General features: G+C 31.5%; 2 protein-coding genes across 3 annotated transcripts in view; one reads left to right on the plus strand and one right to left on the minus strand.

Moving 5' to 3' along the window:
* The window catches only part of LOC145291290 (sperm-associated antigen 7-like), a 43,416-nt gene extending 38,244 nt beyond the window's left edge, over positions 1–5,172 (minus strand). The window contains exon 1 of one of the 2 annotated variants that reach the window (XM_080136954.1): positions 4,536–4,867. In XM_080136954.1, coding sequence (XP_079993080.1) covers positions 4,536–4,617 — 82 coding nt within the window. In that variant the 5' untranslated portion in view covers positions 4,618–4,867. Of the gene's footprint in view, positions 1–4,535; positions 4,868–5,020 lie in introns of those variants that run through there. The other variant, XM_080136964.1, reaches the window with a different exon arrangement.
* On the plus strand, positions 4,876–15,694 carry LOC145291295 (quercetin 2,3-dioxygenase-like). Its single transcript, XM_080136977.1, has 2 exons — positions 4,876–5,075; positions 15,173–15,694. The coding sequence occupies exon 2, from the start codon at positions 15,173–15,175 to the stop codon at positions 15,500–15,502; it is 330 nt and encodes a 109-aa protein (XP_079993103.1). The 5' UTR covers positions 4,876–5,075; the 3' UTR covers positions 15,503–15,694.
* The last annotated feature ends 3,225 nt before the right edge of the window (positions 15,695–18,919 follow it).

Raw genomic sequence — 18,919 nt, forward strand, 5'->3', positions numbered from 1 at the left:
ATGTTGTTTCAGGAACAAATAACTAAAATACCGTAATAAACAGATATATTCTAACAATGCACTAACGAGATTACTTAGATAATGAACACATATCTAAGGAAATGGGAGAAACAATAGAGAAAGACATGCAATCTGTAGTGGAATGAGGGCAAGAATCGATGGTCACATTCAATGCTGCCATGACTAGCTTGTTTCCTTTAATAATTACAAGAAACCTACTCAACCATTAATAGCTATGAATAAAGATACATTATCTGAAAGTACTTCTTTTAAACTCCTTGGCTTAACATTCACAGGGAACATGAGTTGGGACAGATACAATGAGAGAATTGCCAGGGCCGCTGCAAGGAAAGTGGGCTCTCTCTACCCTGCTAGAAAGTTACTTATGCCTGAAAGTATCCTATACCTCTACAAGACCACCATTCACCCATGTATGGAGTATTCTTGTCACATTTGGGCTGGTGCATCTGCTACTCGTCTCTCGCTTCTGGACTGGTTCAAAAGAGAGTCGCCAACCTGATAGGTCCCAAACCGTACTCCAAGCTTCAATCTCTATCCTATCAATGAAATGTTGCATCGCTCTGCCTGTTCTACAAGTATTTTAATAGTGAATGCTCTGATGAACTACAAGCCCTTGTACCCCCTCAACGTAAATACCCCCGACAAACCCGACCATCAGCAAAATCCCACTCCTATACTGTAGAGATCCCTAGATGTAAAGCCTTCTACTCTAATAGTTCCTTCCCCAGAACTTCTAGGCACTGGAACTCCCTTCCGGGTTCCTGTTTTCCCAACTGTACTAACATGCAGAAGTTAAAGTGTAATGTGAACAGACATCTTGTTGCTCAACTCCCTTTCATAGTATACCTGCAACTTATGATGTCCCAATAGTAGCCCTCTACATCAAAGTGGCATTATGTCTTGTTGGGGGGGGGGGGTGAAAATGGAATAAAAAAAATATAAATAAAAAAACAAAAGGGCTAGAACAATGTCGCAGCGTCTCTATTCACACTGAACATCTACAGAATGCCCAGCAGCAATATATTACAAATGAAAGATGCCACTATGGAATTTCCACAGATCCCACTAATATAAATAACTAGCAGGACCTGTTAACTGGCGTAGCCCAATGGTAGCATGGTAGAATATTTACAAAAGACACTCCCCTCGATAATCAAATGAACCGAATATTATCCCATGCCTCCCTAGAAATATTATCGCGGTATCTTTATTAATAAAATAAAAGGTTAATTTAAATTAATTGTTAACCATATGTTAACATGTGAAATAATAGCATGATTTAATTTTAGCCATTTATAGTTTGTGAAGCAGTTATAATGTAAACAAACGTGAAAACTTTTTTTAAAATTGAATCGGCAACGCTGAGACAAAATGTTTTTCTCAAGCATCCCTAATAATCGTTTGGTACAAATTAATTACTTTTTCATTATCTTTATTACTAAAATGAAATATGATTAACAATTATTTGTCACTATCAATGAAATAAAAGTAAACAGAAATGAAAATAGAAAACTCCAATTTCCATTTGTTAAAATAACACGACAATAAGCAATAAAACAACTAATATGTTTCATAGTGATAAGGAAGGTATTAATTATAATGAAGTGTGATTCATTTTTTTTTTTTTTTTTTGAGATTACAAAGTTTGTAATCGGGGTATTTAATATGTAATGATTCTACTCAGGGGAGCCATGTTTGTGCTAATCTTTGTGGCGTTCCTTTTTCAATGATGATTCAGTCAATCTGGAATGTCCGAATATGTAGACATCAACCAATGAGTTTATGAAGAATGGAGGAGGGAGAAATTATTATTCGAATAGTGGTAAAGTGTTAAGAGTATGTGATGTGTAAGAAATTACTAGTCAGTTAATGACGGCTTAGACCCTGGAAAGTAGGAAAAAGTATAAATGCACGCAGTGTAGAATCGAGTTGTAAGAGGATTTATCAAAGAGGGGGAAAAATTTGAGCTACTACCTCTGTAGGTTAGGACAATGATGACGATGGTGCTCCTAGGAATAAATTTAATGTTTTAATATTCCGGAATGATGTGTATGAAATGGCGTTCTATAGTTAAATAAGGTATTGGCTAATAGCGTAAATATAAACTTATGTAAAATCTATTGTCGTAAACCTACCATATTTTGGTCCAAAGGGGAAAAACTGCACCTCTTTTATTATATACAAGATTATATATTATATTTAAAGTTTACTTTAAACTTTGAATGAATTTGTTTGTTTTGCCTTTACCTACAAAGTTGACCAACTGTGTGTTTAAGTATTAAATTAAATGGTTCATAAAATCTGCCATATCTCCATGAATACGGATTTATTAAGTACTGAAATTTTCTGGACAACCATTCTTTACAAAGTCCTTTTAATTAATAAAAGGAAAAGAAATTTAGTATTTATTCAGTTTATGATCCAATCTCCAGCAACTTCGTCTCGGCAGGTTCAGTAAGCAGCCAGAAGATGCTGAAGCCATTAGCTAATCAGCATAAAAATCACTAAATCAAGAATTTTTTTATTTTTTTTTTTTTTAATCGAAAATGACTTTCAATACAACGTGACATACTCCTTTTCTCCATATTAAGAATGGCTTTCTAAAAAGAAAGCCATTCTTAACATGGAGAAAGAGGACCCTTCATTTCCAATTATTTGGGTAAAATTTAACTAAGCCCCATTACACGTTCATGTAGAAAAATATATATTTTTTTGTAGATTTCGGTGTGCTAAAAACGAATCTGCTAACCGTTTCCATCGCATGGAAATAGTTTTTATTAGATATGAAGAAATTACTTTTTTAAATAAAAAGTGGGTGATCACTTTTCCATGTAAATTTTACTTAAAATGAGCACCCACTTTATGGCCAACTAGTGGGGGGGATTTTTTGTTTGTTTATTGGCTATTTTGTTTGTTTTTTCTGCTTTCATCTTTCAATAAAGACGAGGTAACTGAAAAATAAGGAATCGTGTAATTCCTTATGTTATCAGTGGTGACCATTTCTGTGTGCGTAAGTTCGTGCATTTTTTTTTTTCTGCAAACAAGTAGCTTTCCGGATATTAAGCAACAGAAAATAGTCCTAGGGTTAAGGAGTTAATACCATGCCAACGGTAAATTTGCAATCATATTCTGTTAAAGCACACTGAAATCTACAAAAAAAAAAAATCAAATAAAACTTTTTTTCTATACGAACGTATTAAAATTTAAAGTAAAATAATACCATCGCTTCTTGGCAGTTTCCGCTTCTATATTTCCGGCTACTTACGTAACCTGCCGGAAGATACCGAAGTGAGCGGTCGTAAATTAAATAAAGTACCAGTATTTTTAAATTTAAAAAGTAATAATAATAATAATAAATAAAAAGAAGGTACTTGAGCATCTATGTTACCACGCTGAAATAATAACGTTACTTAGAAACTCATTCTTAACATGGGGAGGGGAAGGTGTTTAATTTCAACTAACAATTTAATAAACAAATACATAGTAAAAATTGAATTTAACTTGAAAATACTATTTAAAAAAATAAATAAATAACGGCAGTAACAGATGCATAAGCACCTAAAAAATCTTTATTATCGTTATCTTGTTTTGGGAGGAAGAGGAAGCCGCCATTGATATCTTTACTTGCATTTAGTATTAGTATCAATATATATAATAATAAAAAAAATAAAATAAAAAAAAACATTGATCTTAGAGTTATCAAACCCTTATACAAAAAGAAAAACAAACACACACACAAAGTAGCAGCGTTGATCGAGATTAACCGGAAAACTTTAAGTTCTTTTTGCGCCCTACTCATAATAACCACATCTTTTTTTTTTTTTAATTCTTATTTTTTACATTTTATTATATTCAGTTTTGTGGGTACAGGTTGAAGGATATATTCAGCAAGGATGGTGCAAGTACAGTCACGTTATAATGGTCACTAAATGTATATTCTTTAACCACTTTAAGGCGCACACAATGTTTCCTAGCATTCATACTCCAATCCCTGAACCTCTTAACATTTATTTACTTTTATATTCATCTCATAAAATATTTCCGGTACTTGTGTAGTTTACGGACCGTGCTGAAATAATATTATTTCGAAAGCCGTTCTGGTGAAAGTGCGCTGGTTGACTATTCTTAATATGGGGGGGGGGGGCTTTTTAACTATTCTGTCCTTTCACCTAACAATTTAATCAGCAAAATATATGTAAAAATAGAATTTAATTTGGAAATTCTATATAAAAAGAAAAAGCAACGGCCACACACTGCACAAATATATTTCCTTTTGGTGGATATCAAGCGTGAACGTAGGTTATTCCATTTTTTATCAAAATGAAACATCCAAGTACTTCGGGCAATGTAGTTTTATAGTAAAACATTAGTCTATCTCACAAACCTTAGGACAAATTTGTGAACACACAGTATAAGATCCTAGAAGTTAGTGAACAATACAATACAATAACTACAACTTCATGATAGATTGACATTTAGATATATAAACAAGAATTTGTGTAAAATATCCTCACCTTTAGCTCGTTTTTTAGCTTTTTCGTCTCCGATTGACGGAGGTTTCTCCATCGAACCAAGGATAGAACCTAACAGATCCATAATTATTTGTTTACTTGTACTTTTTTAATGTATGGATCTAAATAAAATTAAACGGTGAGTGAATGCTTAATATTAAACCATGAATTGCAGATTATAGTTTGTTTAAACTCTTTTGTCGATATATAAAATAGGAGTTAAAAAAAAAAAATAATTCTGAACCGGCCTTTCAATCGGGTCGACCCTGCACACGAAGGACGGATTTTGCTCTTTAAAAAAAGTGTTTCTTGTTATCTCCCTTGACAAAAGAGTTACCTGGTCAACTAGAGTTATCTCCCGTTTAATAAATTACCAGGGTTTGTTTTGTCGCACCTGTCCTGCGATTTTGGTTTAGGTAGAGAGAGAGAGGAGAAGAAGAATCCGTCCCTTAAAATTGACACGCTCATCTTTTATACGCAGCTCTTACCTGTGTAACTCGTTCTTTTTTCGCTTTTTCCTTTCTCCTTCATCCTCTAAAAACGGTGAGTTTTCTTCTTCTGTCTGTCTCTGTTTTCTAAGTAAAATTTCAGATCGATATCCTAAATATCGGGAATCAATAATGAATCCACACGCACGTTTTTCGATCAATGCATCACAACACGTTCACTGAAATTGACACTTAACCAGGCGACTTGATTGATATTTCGACAAAAACTTATGAAATCACAAATTTAAAAAAAAAAAAAAAAGTGTAACTGGTATATTTTTATTTTTGGTAGTATCATGTATGTAATTATAGTTTTGGCGGACCTGAACGAGAACCCACCCCCTCTATAATTTTAACCGGTATTCTGCCATTGGTATTTTTTTACATAGCGTAGTATAAACACCCCAACCTCTCCATGTTAAGAACAGCTTTCGGAATAAACACTCCAACCTCGAAAACTATGCTACATACTAAAACATGCTATAAAAATTATATGGGGCGGAGTGTCGTGATTCTCGTTCAGGTCCGCTGTATTTTTTTTTTTTTTTTTTTTTTTTTTTTTTTGCTATTTGTTTAATCAATAATTATAGATTTAAGAACAAAGATATAAAAATAAAAACGCTAATGAATCTTTTGTCGGAAATTTCGCCTTCGATCGGAATGCTAGCGGGAAAGGGGTGTTCGTTGTTCGTTTACGTTTAGGTTTGTTGGTTTGCGAAACTCTATTCATTTGTTAATTCGTCCCCACCCTTTCATAATAGAAAGAAAAATTTTTTTAAATTAGAAAAAGAATTAGGTTACCAAAATTTTTTTAAAAATAGATTCGTTTCTAGTGGTGCACTGCACCACCACTAGAAACGAGTGCACCAGTGCAGTAGTGCACCACTACACTCGTCGTACAGTGGAGTGAGTGCACTCGACATATACCGTCTGTCTTTAGCTTAAAATTAAAAAAATGAATAAATAAATAAAACACCATACTGGCTTTGATCTATAACTATAAACTTAAATCCTAGCCAAAAATCACTTTCGAATTTCCAACGATCGCAGAGAAAACTCCGTGAAGATTTTTCATTTTTTTTTTTTTTTTTTTTTTTTTTTATCGAATGAGAAAAAAAGGGCTTGCACAATGTTTATCTTTTGGCATTCGCAAGTGATTTTGTAAGCTTTCAAATTGTCAGATAGAAAGTCATTTAGAAGTTAGTGCGGTTGCGGTACTAGTGCAATCCGCGCTGAAATAATAACGTTATTATTTAGAAAGCCATTTTCTTAACATGGGGAAGGGAGGGTGTTTTTGCGCCTATTCTGTACTTTAACCAACAATAAAAACAGATATCATGAAACTTCAATCAAACTTGAAAATACGATTTAAAAAGTAGCGCGGATGCTGGGTTAAACAAAATTGAGAGGGAAAATATAACAAAAGGTCTTATGTACGACATGAAAAGAAACTGGAATCTTAGGAAGATTTCCATCATTCCAGTAATTTTAGGAATAACCGGACTCATGAAAAAGAATTTCAAATACTACCTGGAAAATGTACTCGGTGAACCAAGTGCAAGAGAGGCGCAAAACAATTGCACTTAAATGGATATTTAGAATCTTAAAAAGATATCTCGGTAGGAATATGAGATAGCAGGTGAATGGTATCTGATAGGATGCCCCAGCCTTAGCTTCAAAAATAAAAAAAGAAGTTTTTTAAGTTAAAATTAAAGTTTATATACAAAAGCAAGTATTATGGTTCAGTTGTGCAGTGTGCACATAAATCAAAGATAAATAATATTTCTAGAAAATAATTGAAAAAAAAAAGTTAAAATTAATTTAATACGTTGCTATGGGTACCACTAGGCTACAAAACCTTATTTCATGTATTTTCTTTTTTCTTTTTTTCTTCTACTGGCAGACTTAATTGCATTTGGTGTCCTGGCCTGACAATATTCAGCAGCAACGTTCATCTTATTGTTACCCTTATCTTTTTATTTTGCAAAAATAAACACTAAATAATTTTAATTTCTGCATTTTGTTTTCCTCGCTCGTTTCTATTTGTTAGTTTTTAAATAAATAAATAAAACTTCAAATCTCATCCTTTTAAATCTTTACGGTCGACAACATTTGTCTTTTCGCACGCAGTAGTGTTAGGTTTTAAAATCACTGTAATATATGCCATTAATTCACTGGTATTAATAGAATCAGCATTGCGTATCGATCGATGCAAGTTAGTGTGCATTCTCTCTGCCAACGCCAAATCGAATACTGTTGTTCTGTCGCGTCCCAAAACTACTCCGTTTACAAAGGAAGTCTTTTATTTTTCTTCTTTTTTTAGTTCGCGTTTCTTCTTCTTCTTCTTCTTCTTCTTCTTCTTCTTCTTCTTCTTCTTCTTCTTTTTTAGTTCGCGTTTCTTCTTCTTATTATTATTATTCTTTTTCTTTCCTTTTTCTTCTTCTTCAAAGTCAGCACTCACAAATAATGTTATATTCACATGACGTAATTCTGTTTAATATAGGGATAACCACTCACCCCTCAAATGCACATTTTTGTAATGACTAGCAGAAAAAAAAAAAAAAACGCTAACTCAAATATTTTTTTTAGATTTCTAGGAATAATCAGATTTAAATTAAATTTTCAGAAATTGCTGATTAATTAGTGTACACTTGCCATCAAAAATGACAGCGGGGTGGAGAGTCACCAATGTTCGCACTAATATAAAATAACATAATTACGTCAGTAATTCAATTTTTCCTATGTAAATTATCCTTACTGATGACATAAAGAACTAAAGAAGTAGAACCCCACCCCCCGATGACTTTTTATTTAGAATAAAGGATTCCTTTTTGAATTCCTTTCAGGCGACGGGGGGTGTCTTACTTGCTATTTACATTCTCGTTTACGTTCACCACTCGAAATGTTTTCGTCCTGCATGTTTTCACTCACTAACTTTTGTGTGACGAGACAGATTTATATTTATTTACATACAAATAAATAGACATCAGTATTTATTATAGAGTAGAAAATATTCAGTTATTTACAATGTTTCCTTCGGCATCTTATTTTAATTGATAACTTCAAGTTAACTAAAAAATATATCACAAATATATCATATTAGCAATAAGACTCAGCGTTGCCGGAGATTAAATGGGAAAAAAACTGTTCTTCTGTGCCTAACCTATCACATCATATTATCTTATTATTTTTTTAACGTTGAGATCGAACTAATATAAAGTAAAACATTGTATTTTATTTTTATTATTGAAATCCTTTTGGGATGAGTTATATATCCAAGTTTTTTTGTTCTTCTTTGGTCTTCTATCATCGGGTCCGTTCCAAATGGGGTGTTATTTTTATTATTGGAATGAGACGGCAACAACTACGGAAGGTAGTAATTACTGAGGATACAGTTAAGACATTCAACATTTCTATCTCGACGCAGTTTACCACCTGACGAAGGCCAGAGGGATTATTGGCTGAAACGTCATGACACAACAACTAGAAGATGAGGAGAATAGGCCGCAAATAAATAAATAACTACACTACATACATCTATAAAACATTGCATTTCCGGTTCTGGGCCCGATCTTAAAAGACATTCAGTGATGAGTCCATTTAGAGGCTGTGGGGAATATGGATTTGTTCTTAGTTATCATTGCTCCCAGGTCCACTGTGTCCTGGACTGGTAAAACTTGTTGGGGCATCTGGTGCTACCTGTTCAGACTGTCTAAAGATACTGACTTCCTGACCTAAAATGCACCAAACATTGATGTTATTGTTTTTTGGGTTTTTTTTCATTTCTCTTTTCAAAACTCAATCATGTTCTGCAAAGTCAAAAACAAAAACATTTTTTTCAATAAAACAAACCAAATATCATGAATAAATATTTGAATATATAAAGAACTTAAAGAATAATTTTTTTTTTTTTTTTTTCAAAATTACCAGATTCAGCATTAAATAATCTAAATGGTTGATATACCATAAAACAAAACAACCAAAGTTGTATTTCCTTTTTAAGAATATCAAGTACGAACGCAGACCCCATGATAATGTTGTACACCCTTGGATCAAAAATAAATATATTGATTCAAGTATCCTGTAGTACTAATGTAGTTGAAGAATATATATGCTTTCATGAATAAGCATACAGGAACTACAACTTTATTATAGTATACTAATTTTACCTACCTAGTGTTGCCTGGAAATCCTTATTTTCATTTTTGTTTTGTTTTGTTTTGTTTTTTTGTTGTTGTTAATTATGTATTAAAGGGTTACCGCTTATCAAGATAAAAAGGTCACTCATAAATAAGAGTTAATAAGTTCGTCGGATAGACGATGGTTCAAACTGGACAGAATTTGGTTATCTAAGAGGATGACTCAACAAGATTTCTTAACATTGGACTTGAAAATGATCATATTGTAGTGAGCTGGGAAACAGCCCTGTAGTAGTCTTCTACAGATGGATAGTTCTTGGTAAGAAACTTTGCTCATGGAAGTTATGTTTAGTTTTAGGTATACAAAGAAAGGAAATTTATTTACTGTGGTTGTAGGTAAATGAATGTTTATTCGGAATGTTTTACAAAAGGGGTGGGGCATAAATCAGGGCTCAGTCGAGCACCTACCACGAAAATAACAATAGAGTAGAGAGAGACTAGCAACATCTCTTTTGTGAGAAAGAGGTTGTAAGGAAGAGATGAGGATATCGCCCACTAGATTTCGAAGTCGGTTTTCTACACTGTCAATGCAGGAAAGTGTGCTCTGAATGGCACCTCTCCAGATGTGGCAACAGTTCTCCATCTTATGCTTTTTGAAATGGTAGAATGATCTAACTATTTTCCCAACAACCGATTTGATATAAGTCTTACATTTTAAATGTGGAGTTTGTTTGAAGTCAAAACAATTGATTGCCTACTCTAGTCAGGGATCCACCGTGGTGTACCAGGAAGAAGCTTCACATGTTTCTCCGTAGTGACTTTGTCCACAATACATTGTAAAGTACATTGCACTGTAAAGAACCTACAGTTGATTTCATAAAATTATCTTTATATAATGTCATGAATTGAAGTTTAAAATGTAAAAGTCAAGTATCATGGTTCCATTATCCTCTCAACAGAAACATTCATTTTGAACGTGCTTATGTCTTTACCGTGCCATAATAATAATAATAAATAATTAATAATATGTAATAAATTTTTGTGACCATTTCTCATGCTTGTTTATGTTTCTTAATTATACATGACTTACACATTATTATTTTTATTCTTATATTATTAGCAAATGTAATAAAGAAAGAGGTATCATAAATAATAATGATAATAATCTAATATATAAAGGAAAGTCAGTCGGATTCTTGAAATTAGACTGCTTTAGTCATTGAATTACAGAATTTATCAGTCTGTGTTTTCTTAAATAAAAAAGACATTCTAATCGATTTCATCAATTACATATTCTAACTGACCTAATAATTCTTTCAATGACAGACACTTCATAGGAATGACTATTTTTTCCACTTGACAATCAACAGATTGGTTTTCAATAAAAACAACACGGCATATTAATGTTGACATACTAGTTCTCTTAGATCACCAAATTTAAGTAACGTTGAGCACTGTATGTATGATGACCTCTACACTTCCCTGCAAGAACTGTAAAGACATGGTCATATCTTTCAATACTAAAAAAAAGCTTTTATACATATACTAGCAGGCCACCCATTATCTGACCAGGATATACATGCAACTGGGAACCACTCATGACTTTAATATTCCCATAATATTCCTATAATGCTTCCTCGTTTAGAAAAAGCTGGTTTAATCCGCATAGGGTGAATGCTGTATCTTGTCTTTATCTGATAAAAGCATTGTTTCAATGTAAAATAAAACAAAATGTAATCTATATCTATATAAAAGTGACCTTGTTTACCTGTCTGAGGAATGGTTTCTACCAAACTACTCTGTCAATTTTTGGTCTACAGACTTGAAAATTGATATGTAGGAGATTTGGACCTGTTGAATAAATTCTGTTTGGTTTTTAGCCAGTAAAATAGTTGCTAAGGGGTCAAAATTGAAAATAATTAGAATTTGATAGGCGTAAGTCGAATAAACGTGTTTGTTTGTTTTTTTGTCTTTTTTTGCGCATGTGCAAATATACATTTATATCTCTAACAACGTTATTTTGATTAAGTTTTTATATGATATGGATTTAGATCAGGCAGTACAAATAACTTTAGTGAGCTATATGTTTTAATTTCGATTCTGACTGATGGCACCCAAGTTTTTTTTTTACTTTAGAATTCGCTACTATATATTGAGTATAATATAATAACCAATAGAGTATCGACTGTATAATAAAAAATATGAAATATGCATAAATTAAAATATCATATTTAAGCGCATTTTACAACCAGGCAACACTGGGTGGCTTGCTAGTATATGTATAAAAGCTTTTTTTTTAGTATTGAAAGACAATGCATATTCCATGTAAGGGTTCCTGCAGGGAGAATATAATGAAGCAAGGATTGTGCAGTCACCAACTACACTTGATAACTGAACTGATATTGTTTGAGCCCAGCTACAAATAAACTTGTTTGTCTATGATTTATCTAAATAATGAATTTATTTTTCTTTTGTTTTAACTTTTGTTGTAACTTTTTAATTAAAAAATTATTCCATTAAAGTTAAACATTTTTTACCTCTGTCAAGGAGGTTATGCTTTAGGTGGAGTCTGTCACGATGCTACTCATACAGAGTCCAACATCCACATCGCTTGACCGATCATCACTGAACTTAGTACAAATATCGGATATGATGTAAATTAAAATTTATTTCATTGTTGGATATCTAAGGCAAGGTCATAAAATGGTGAAAGTAACACTTTTAATGATAACTTTGATTCTTTTGATTATAGATACTCACTACTTGGCCTATATTGTAACCAATGACGTTCCACATCTATATATATAAAAGCGAAAATGGGTGTTTGTATGTATGTATGTGTGTTTGTTTGTTTGTATGTATGTATGTGTGTTTGCATGTCTCGCAAAAACTTTCGACATGGGTCACGGATTTTCGCCAGATCGGTATCATTTTAAACTTCCAACCTTCGCCCGACAAATATCGAAAAATTGGCCAAAAACCTTAATTCCTTCACCCTGAAATCAATAGTTTTCTACAAAGGAGGGGTCAGCAAAAACCGTCCTCTCATGACGAGTTCGCTTTTACGCACGCGTCATACGATGTCGTAACCTGATTTACTTTAAATATTTGAAAAAACGACACAATTTCGGCGATGTCGTCTTAGCTCAGTTGCTTAGAGCGCGGCCTCATTATCTAAACGTTTTGGGTTTGAATCGTGGTGTGAGATGTCTTTTTTTTTTTCGATTTTTTAAATTTTAATATTGAAGCAGTGTTATTTAAGCCATTTTTCACGTGTTTTTTTTTGGGGGGGGGTATTTTTCACATTCGTTTTTTTGTTTTTTTTACATTGCTTATTCTTAGGTTTTCATTTACACCCCCCACCTCCGCCCAACCACACACACACCCAAAAACACCCGGGCAACGCTGGGTACCCCTCGCTAGTCTTATATAAACTTGACATGATGTCTTGCATCTTATATTACTTTAACTTTGAAAAGTTTGGTCATTGTTGAAATTTTGATAGAATTTCAACTTCCAATTTTGTCAAATTCCATGTATGGATCTGATGCTATTTGGTAACAGTAACCAAGTCAAGATGTGAACTTGATCAGATAAATAGTTTTTGAGTTATGAACGTTTTCATGTTATAACTTTGAGAATACTTAATACAATAGGGAGAAGTAAGGCTCAGGTAAGATTTATGCTCATCCTTACAGTGTCAGGTTGAAGTATGCAGTCACATGACTAACTTATGTTTTTAGTTTACATTTTGTTATTTCTTTTTCTCTATAAATGTCAGTTTTAGAGATTGACACAGAAATTTTACATATTTGATTTTTAATTCAGAAGTTTAAACTTGAACAGAGATCAAACTGAACGGATAGTGCGAGAGGGAAGGGTGAAATTAACTTGATATTTTCCTTCTTTTACGGTATGGGAGTATCTTGTGTACATATTGTTTTTGTTAAAATAAACAAAGTAGAGAGAAGTGAGAGGAGGAGGCCATTCCATTTTGATTTGCGCTGTTTGCTCTCTGTGCAGTACTCTTTAAAGAAACAACATAAACGATATCGATTAATAATTATACGAGATCGATAATAATAATAATAATTCTTGTCGTCTACCCCGCCCCCTTTTTTGTACTAATGTCAAAGATGAGGAGGGCGGGAGGAGAGATCACGAAACGCTGATTTTTGTTTTTGTTAGATTTATTTTACAGATTTATTTTACTTTGTTTTTTCGTTTCATTTTATTTATTGTTTTGTTTGTTTTGCCAGGAAATAAATGATTGATTTTTGCAAATATTGAATTTCAAATAATTATCGTCTGAACTGACAGTCTGTATTTTACCATAGTCTTAATTACATTATTTAATTATTTATTCATTCATTCATTTATTCATTCTCTCTCTCTCTCTCTCTCTCTCTCTCTCTCTCTCTCTCTCTCTCTCTCTCTCTCTCTCTCTCTCTCTCTCTCTCTCTCTCATTTGTGCCGGTCAGGCTGTTACACATAATTTTGTTTTGTTTTTTTTGATAAATCTTAATATTTAAAAACTGAAAAATATTGTTGATTGTGACAATAGATCTGAAAATGCCTCTTAAAAGTTTGGGTTGAATTTACTCCAAACTTGTGAAATTATTTCAAACAATTTTCTTTCGTCTATCACCGTCAAGTTTAATTTTTAAATAGCATTTTCATCAGTCTGTCATACCAAATTTTAAAAAAGGGATTTTGTATAATTATTAACAGAAATAGGTTTTGAATACTGTATCCTTGTAGATTGAGGCAAATTTTATTTTCTTCAGAGAGCATGATTTTCCCTAAATTATATTAAAATAGTGTTTAAATGCTTTATTTTTGTAAATAGTTTCATAGCATTTTTGTAAATAGAAACGAAATAAAAGAAACCAAACAATGCAATGTCTTTTTTTAGTTTCATCGTTAACAAAATGCGTTATTTTTTCACCATCAAAAATGTATTTATGCATGAAAGCAGGTGCTGGCATGTGTGACTTGATGCATCACATCTGTTCATTAAAGCATAAACCAGAATGTATAAGTAACAGGTATTCCAAATGGCCAAATGATATTTCCTTAACCCATGAAAGGGAATGATTGTTATTTAAATTTAAAAGTTATTATATTATGTAGACAATATAAGGAAAGATAATTTAGGTGATTTCACCTAAAATTTGAAATAGCATTTTCATCAGTTTTCTTTAAGATTATCAATATGATACAGAACCACTGGAAACTTTGCCTGTTGGGCTAAAGATACCAAGTGTGACCATTCCTCAATAGATGTTAACTGTGAACTCATATCGAGCACCATCTACTTGGAGCTACTGGTTTTAAGACTCTGTGTCATGATAAGCCAGTCAAGTCTTTAATGCCATTATCATTGTCAACAGAAGAGGACACTTAATTATTAATAAGCTACATGAGTTCTAGGTGGAAATGATTCTGGAACAATTTTTAACATTTTGGTCTACACAGCAATTGGATAACAATCATAATTCTAAAACAACTAAGCAATCCTATTAGAATCTAAATCAAATAAAAACAATTTAAAAATCATAAACCATTGTTTAACCATTAAAAAAAAACGAGTTTAAAATCGTTTTATATATAGGACTGACTGTCTCAAATATTTTGGGGCTAGGCTCAAGTATCAGTTTTCTAGCTCTCAGTGAATTGAAAGTGTATATTTCCTGAGCTTTCAATTGGTTGAAATAAAATTTCTGCATTAAGATTTTTATTCAGTCAACAGTTGATATTTTTACAAAAATATTCGTTTGTTGTTTCTGCTTGAACAGGGTTTCCGTTCAAAATTTTGTGCACTCAAAATGAGAAAAATAGTCCGAGTAATCCAAATAATTAAAATTATCAATCCTTATCTCAAAAACTTCAGAAACCTTACACATTATCAGTTTGTATGTTTTATTTGTGCAACAGGGTTTAATTTTTTATATTTTTTCCATTTATATGCTGTAAATATCCTCTTGATGCTAAATTCAATTTGATCTTGCAGATGGCTACCAAAGGAAAGATCAATGTTGAAAAATGGGATCTGAATACCGATGGCGAGCTCACTGAAGCTAACATGAGGAAGAAGTTAAAAAGAAAAGGCTATAATTGCATTTTGTACGAGTTTCAGCCAGGTCAAATATTTCCTGACCACACCCATGGCCACGCTAAAAGGGATGCTATCCTAAGTGGTCAGTTTGAGATGTTCATGTATGGTCAAAAGGTTATTCTTCAACCAGGCGACATGATAGATGTTCCCGCAAACACTATCCACAGTGCAGGAGTCGTTGGAAATAAACCTGCAATCTTTTTGGAAGCCAGTGTCATTTATTAATAGCCTTCACCATATTTATGTAAAGGCCATTTTTCTCTTCTTCTTTTTCAACTTTGGGATATTCCTCCCTCCATTTTTGTTACACACATAGATTTAGATGGATGCTCATCAATTTACAGTTTAACAATTTTTTTTTCTGGAAATCGCTCCAGACAAGTCATGAAGCCACTTGATGTATGGACCGAAAAGAAATATTTCAAAATCAAAAAGTAGCCAATGATTAGTGTTAGGTGGATAGAATCCAATTCATAAAACAGCCATTCTTTCTCCCTTGTTAGGATCATTGCTCACAGAATGTGAAAACTAAGGACAAAATAAGGGAAGTGAGATATATATATATACACACACACACACACACACGTTTTATTTTTTTTTACATAAGCATAAATATGTCGCTACACATTCATAAGCATGTTTTGGTCAGCCAGTTACAATTAACTAGAGACTTCTTCAATGCCTGAAGAGGTCTCTAGTTACTTGTAACTGGTTGCCCAAAATATGCTTATGAATGTGTAACAACATATTAATGCTTCTGTAAAACAAATAAAAAGTATATCTTGCATATATATACATATACATATGAGTTATTTTATTTAAATATTATGTATTATGATGTCTGTTAAAAGTACTCCAAGATAAATATTAAATTGGACAATTTAATCTCTACCTCAGAGTGTCAAACATCCAACAGGACTGATGAATCTTTCCGGAATAGAATTTAACCATAATCTTGAAGTAATCAGTGCCCAATAAAACCAATGATTCATTTTTGGAGTAGAAATTAACCAATCTAGATTTTTTAATAAATCTAGGACAACACCAATGAGCAGAATAGTATATAGTATTTAACTGAAATAATTCATATAGGCTCTTATAAATCCTACAATCAATTATTGTGATGTTTTTTCTACTAACTTGTATATATATATATTTAAATCCCCAAAACAGTGTTTCATGGTAAACAACTGATGATCCCTTAAAAAATAAATTATTAGTACTATAGTAAATTCGAGAGCGAGTTGATGCAGTGATTGCAGATGATTAAATGACTTACTGACTAGATGCTTTTCTAATGAATGATAAATTTTTTTGTATAGTTTTAAAGGTTAAAAACTTCAAAGACTATATATATATATATATATATATATATATATATATATATATATGAACAAATGATTAATAAAGTTTACCATTTTGATTACCTTGGTAAACTTATTGTAATTTTTATTTTTTATTTTTATATATATATATAAACGGTCGGGTTTCAATCGTGGCTTGAGGTAGTTGCCTGTCTAGCCGCACTGATGAGCTGTGAAACAGCGAAACAGTACTGTATGTGGATGACTATATATATATATATATATATATATATATATATCTAGCATGTATTACAATTTAGTAGAAAAATGTCAATGTCCAATCATGTGTGTATATATATATATATATATATATATATATATATATATATATCATTCAAGTTTAACATTTTTTCTTCCTGAAGAACAACCGTATGATACAGTTTTAAAATTATTATATCAGTATTAATAAATCCTATCAGTATTATTGAAAATTACTTTCTAAAATTGAAGGAACATTTTAGAAAAGTTTTTTTTTTCTCTTTTTAAAAATACAAGGGAAAATTTACTTCTATTTCTGTAGTTTTTATTGATTTCGTATAACTTGTGACTTGATCAAATTTTAAATCTATATGATATCATGATTTTAATATTTGGCATACAAGTCATCAATTGCAATTCATATAAACTATAAATAGTTTTCAGTTGTTAGAAATTACTGCTCCATTTTTTTTATAACTACAATAAGACCAATTATTGATGAAGATTTTCAATTATGCTTTTATAGTATTTTGTTACTTTGACAACAAATAATACTTTTTAATGTAATTTAAAATTTGTCAAAACTAATTTAAATTAGTTGACACCCAAAAGATTCTTTTTGATAATCTAATACTTAAAAGAACACTTATATTTTGATCACACTCATGCTTTTCTCTTGGGATAAGATATAGATGCAGCTCTTGTTCAAAAGTTTTCAATTATTTGAAACATTTTACACTGGAAAATACACAAGTGTTGGAAGGAAAAGTTATAAGCTGTGATTTGCAACAATGAGAATATATTGATATTCCACTTCTGACAATATAGTAAGAGTATTGTAGTAGATCAAAAGAACAAGAAAGATAAAATATGAGTTTAATCCAAAATGGATAGTCCGGAAGTCCTATTTCACAGTTCTACACTAACAACTTCCGGTTATAACTCTGCAGTTAATAACAATTATACAATTAATACAAAATCAATTAATATTCTTTTTATTCATTCCCGAAATAAAAACAATTACTAATAATACTAAATGCTTCCGACGATCTTCGGGGTATAATTCCCTGAACATTTTCAATGTGATATTTCAGAAAACATTTTTTTTATCATTTTACTTTTTTTTTTTTACATGATACAAATTTACAAAAAAATTTGTAAATTTCATTAATAAATACCAATCCACCCAAGGTCGGACTTTCATATACTGAGGTCCTAAGCAATTTGAAATCTGAAGTCTTTCTCAAAAAACAATTTACTTTAACAAAAATTGATAATTATACATGTATGATATTAATTATATTGTTAGTTATAATTAGTTACAAACTTTTCCTTTTAACTAATTGGTTTATTTCGTTTACCATTTAGAAAATATTTACTGCCCTTAACAACCATTGAATAATATCATTACTTGCTGAGTGATGTGATAACTGTCAGTGCTCAACCAACAAAAATGGGGGCAGAAGAGAAGTTTATGTTTGTATATTAAACTGAATTTAGAAGCTAGTTTTGTATTTGAAGCTTTCAGCTTTTTATCAGAATGTTTTTTGGTTTTAGTTTAGTTTATTTAGCATAGTGGCTGTAATATAATTTGTATATATATATATATATATATATATATATATATATATATATATCAGAGCAAGAAACTTACTAATATGTAGATTTATTTGTCTACATTTATGGAGATGCACTAAAGAAGGCACCGGCAGTTGATGTGCAAGTGTAAAGTGCAGTTTTCTCTTGATATTCTCAAGTGTGATTAATGCATTCATGTCCTTAGAAAATCATTGTGTCTAAAAATATTATAATTTTCCAAATACACGGGCGCGCGTACACACTTATTAAAAATTGAATTTTAAAAAAAAAAAAAAATTTGTATGTCATTCCAGTAGTTTGACCCTGATTTTATCTGTTTTAATCTACAAAAAATGTTTTTTAATTGTTCAATAAAATATAATGAAGAGGAATTTTTTAATGAAAAAGAAATTTCTATTTCCATTATTAAAGAAATGAATAAATAATATAATATAAATACATATGCATAAATGTACATTTGTAACCATACATACACCCACAT

Source organism: Euprymna scolopes, chromosome 2 (genome assembly GCF_053919585.1).
Source record: "Euprymna scolopes isolate OS-2025 chromosome 2, ASM5391958v1, whole genome shotgun sequence".
In the NCBI taxonomy this organism is placed as follows: domain Eukaryota; kingdom Metazoa; phylum Mollusca; class Cephalopoda; order Sepiida; family Sepiolidae; genus Euprymna; species Euprymna scolopes.

What these genes read in the sequence shown, in the direction of transcription:
- LOC145291295 (XM_080136977.1), top strand. Translation starts at nt 15,173, where the DNA reads ATGGCTACCAAAGGAAAGATCAATGTTGAAAAATGGGATCTGAATACC.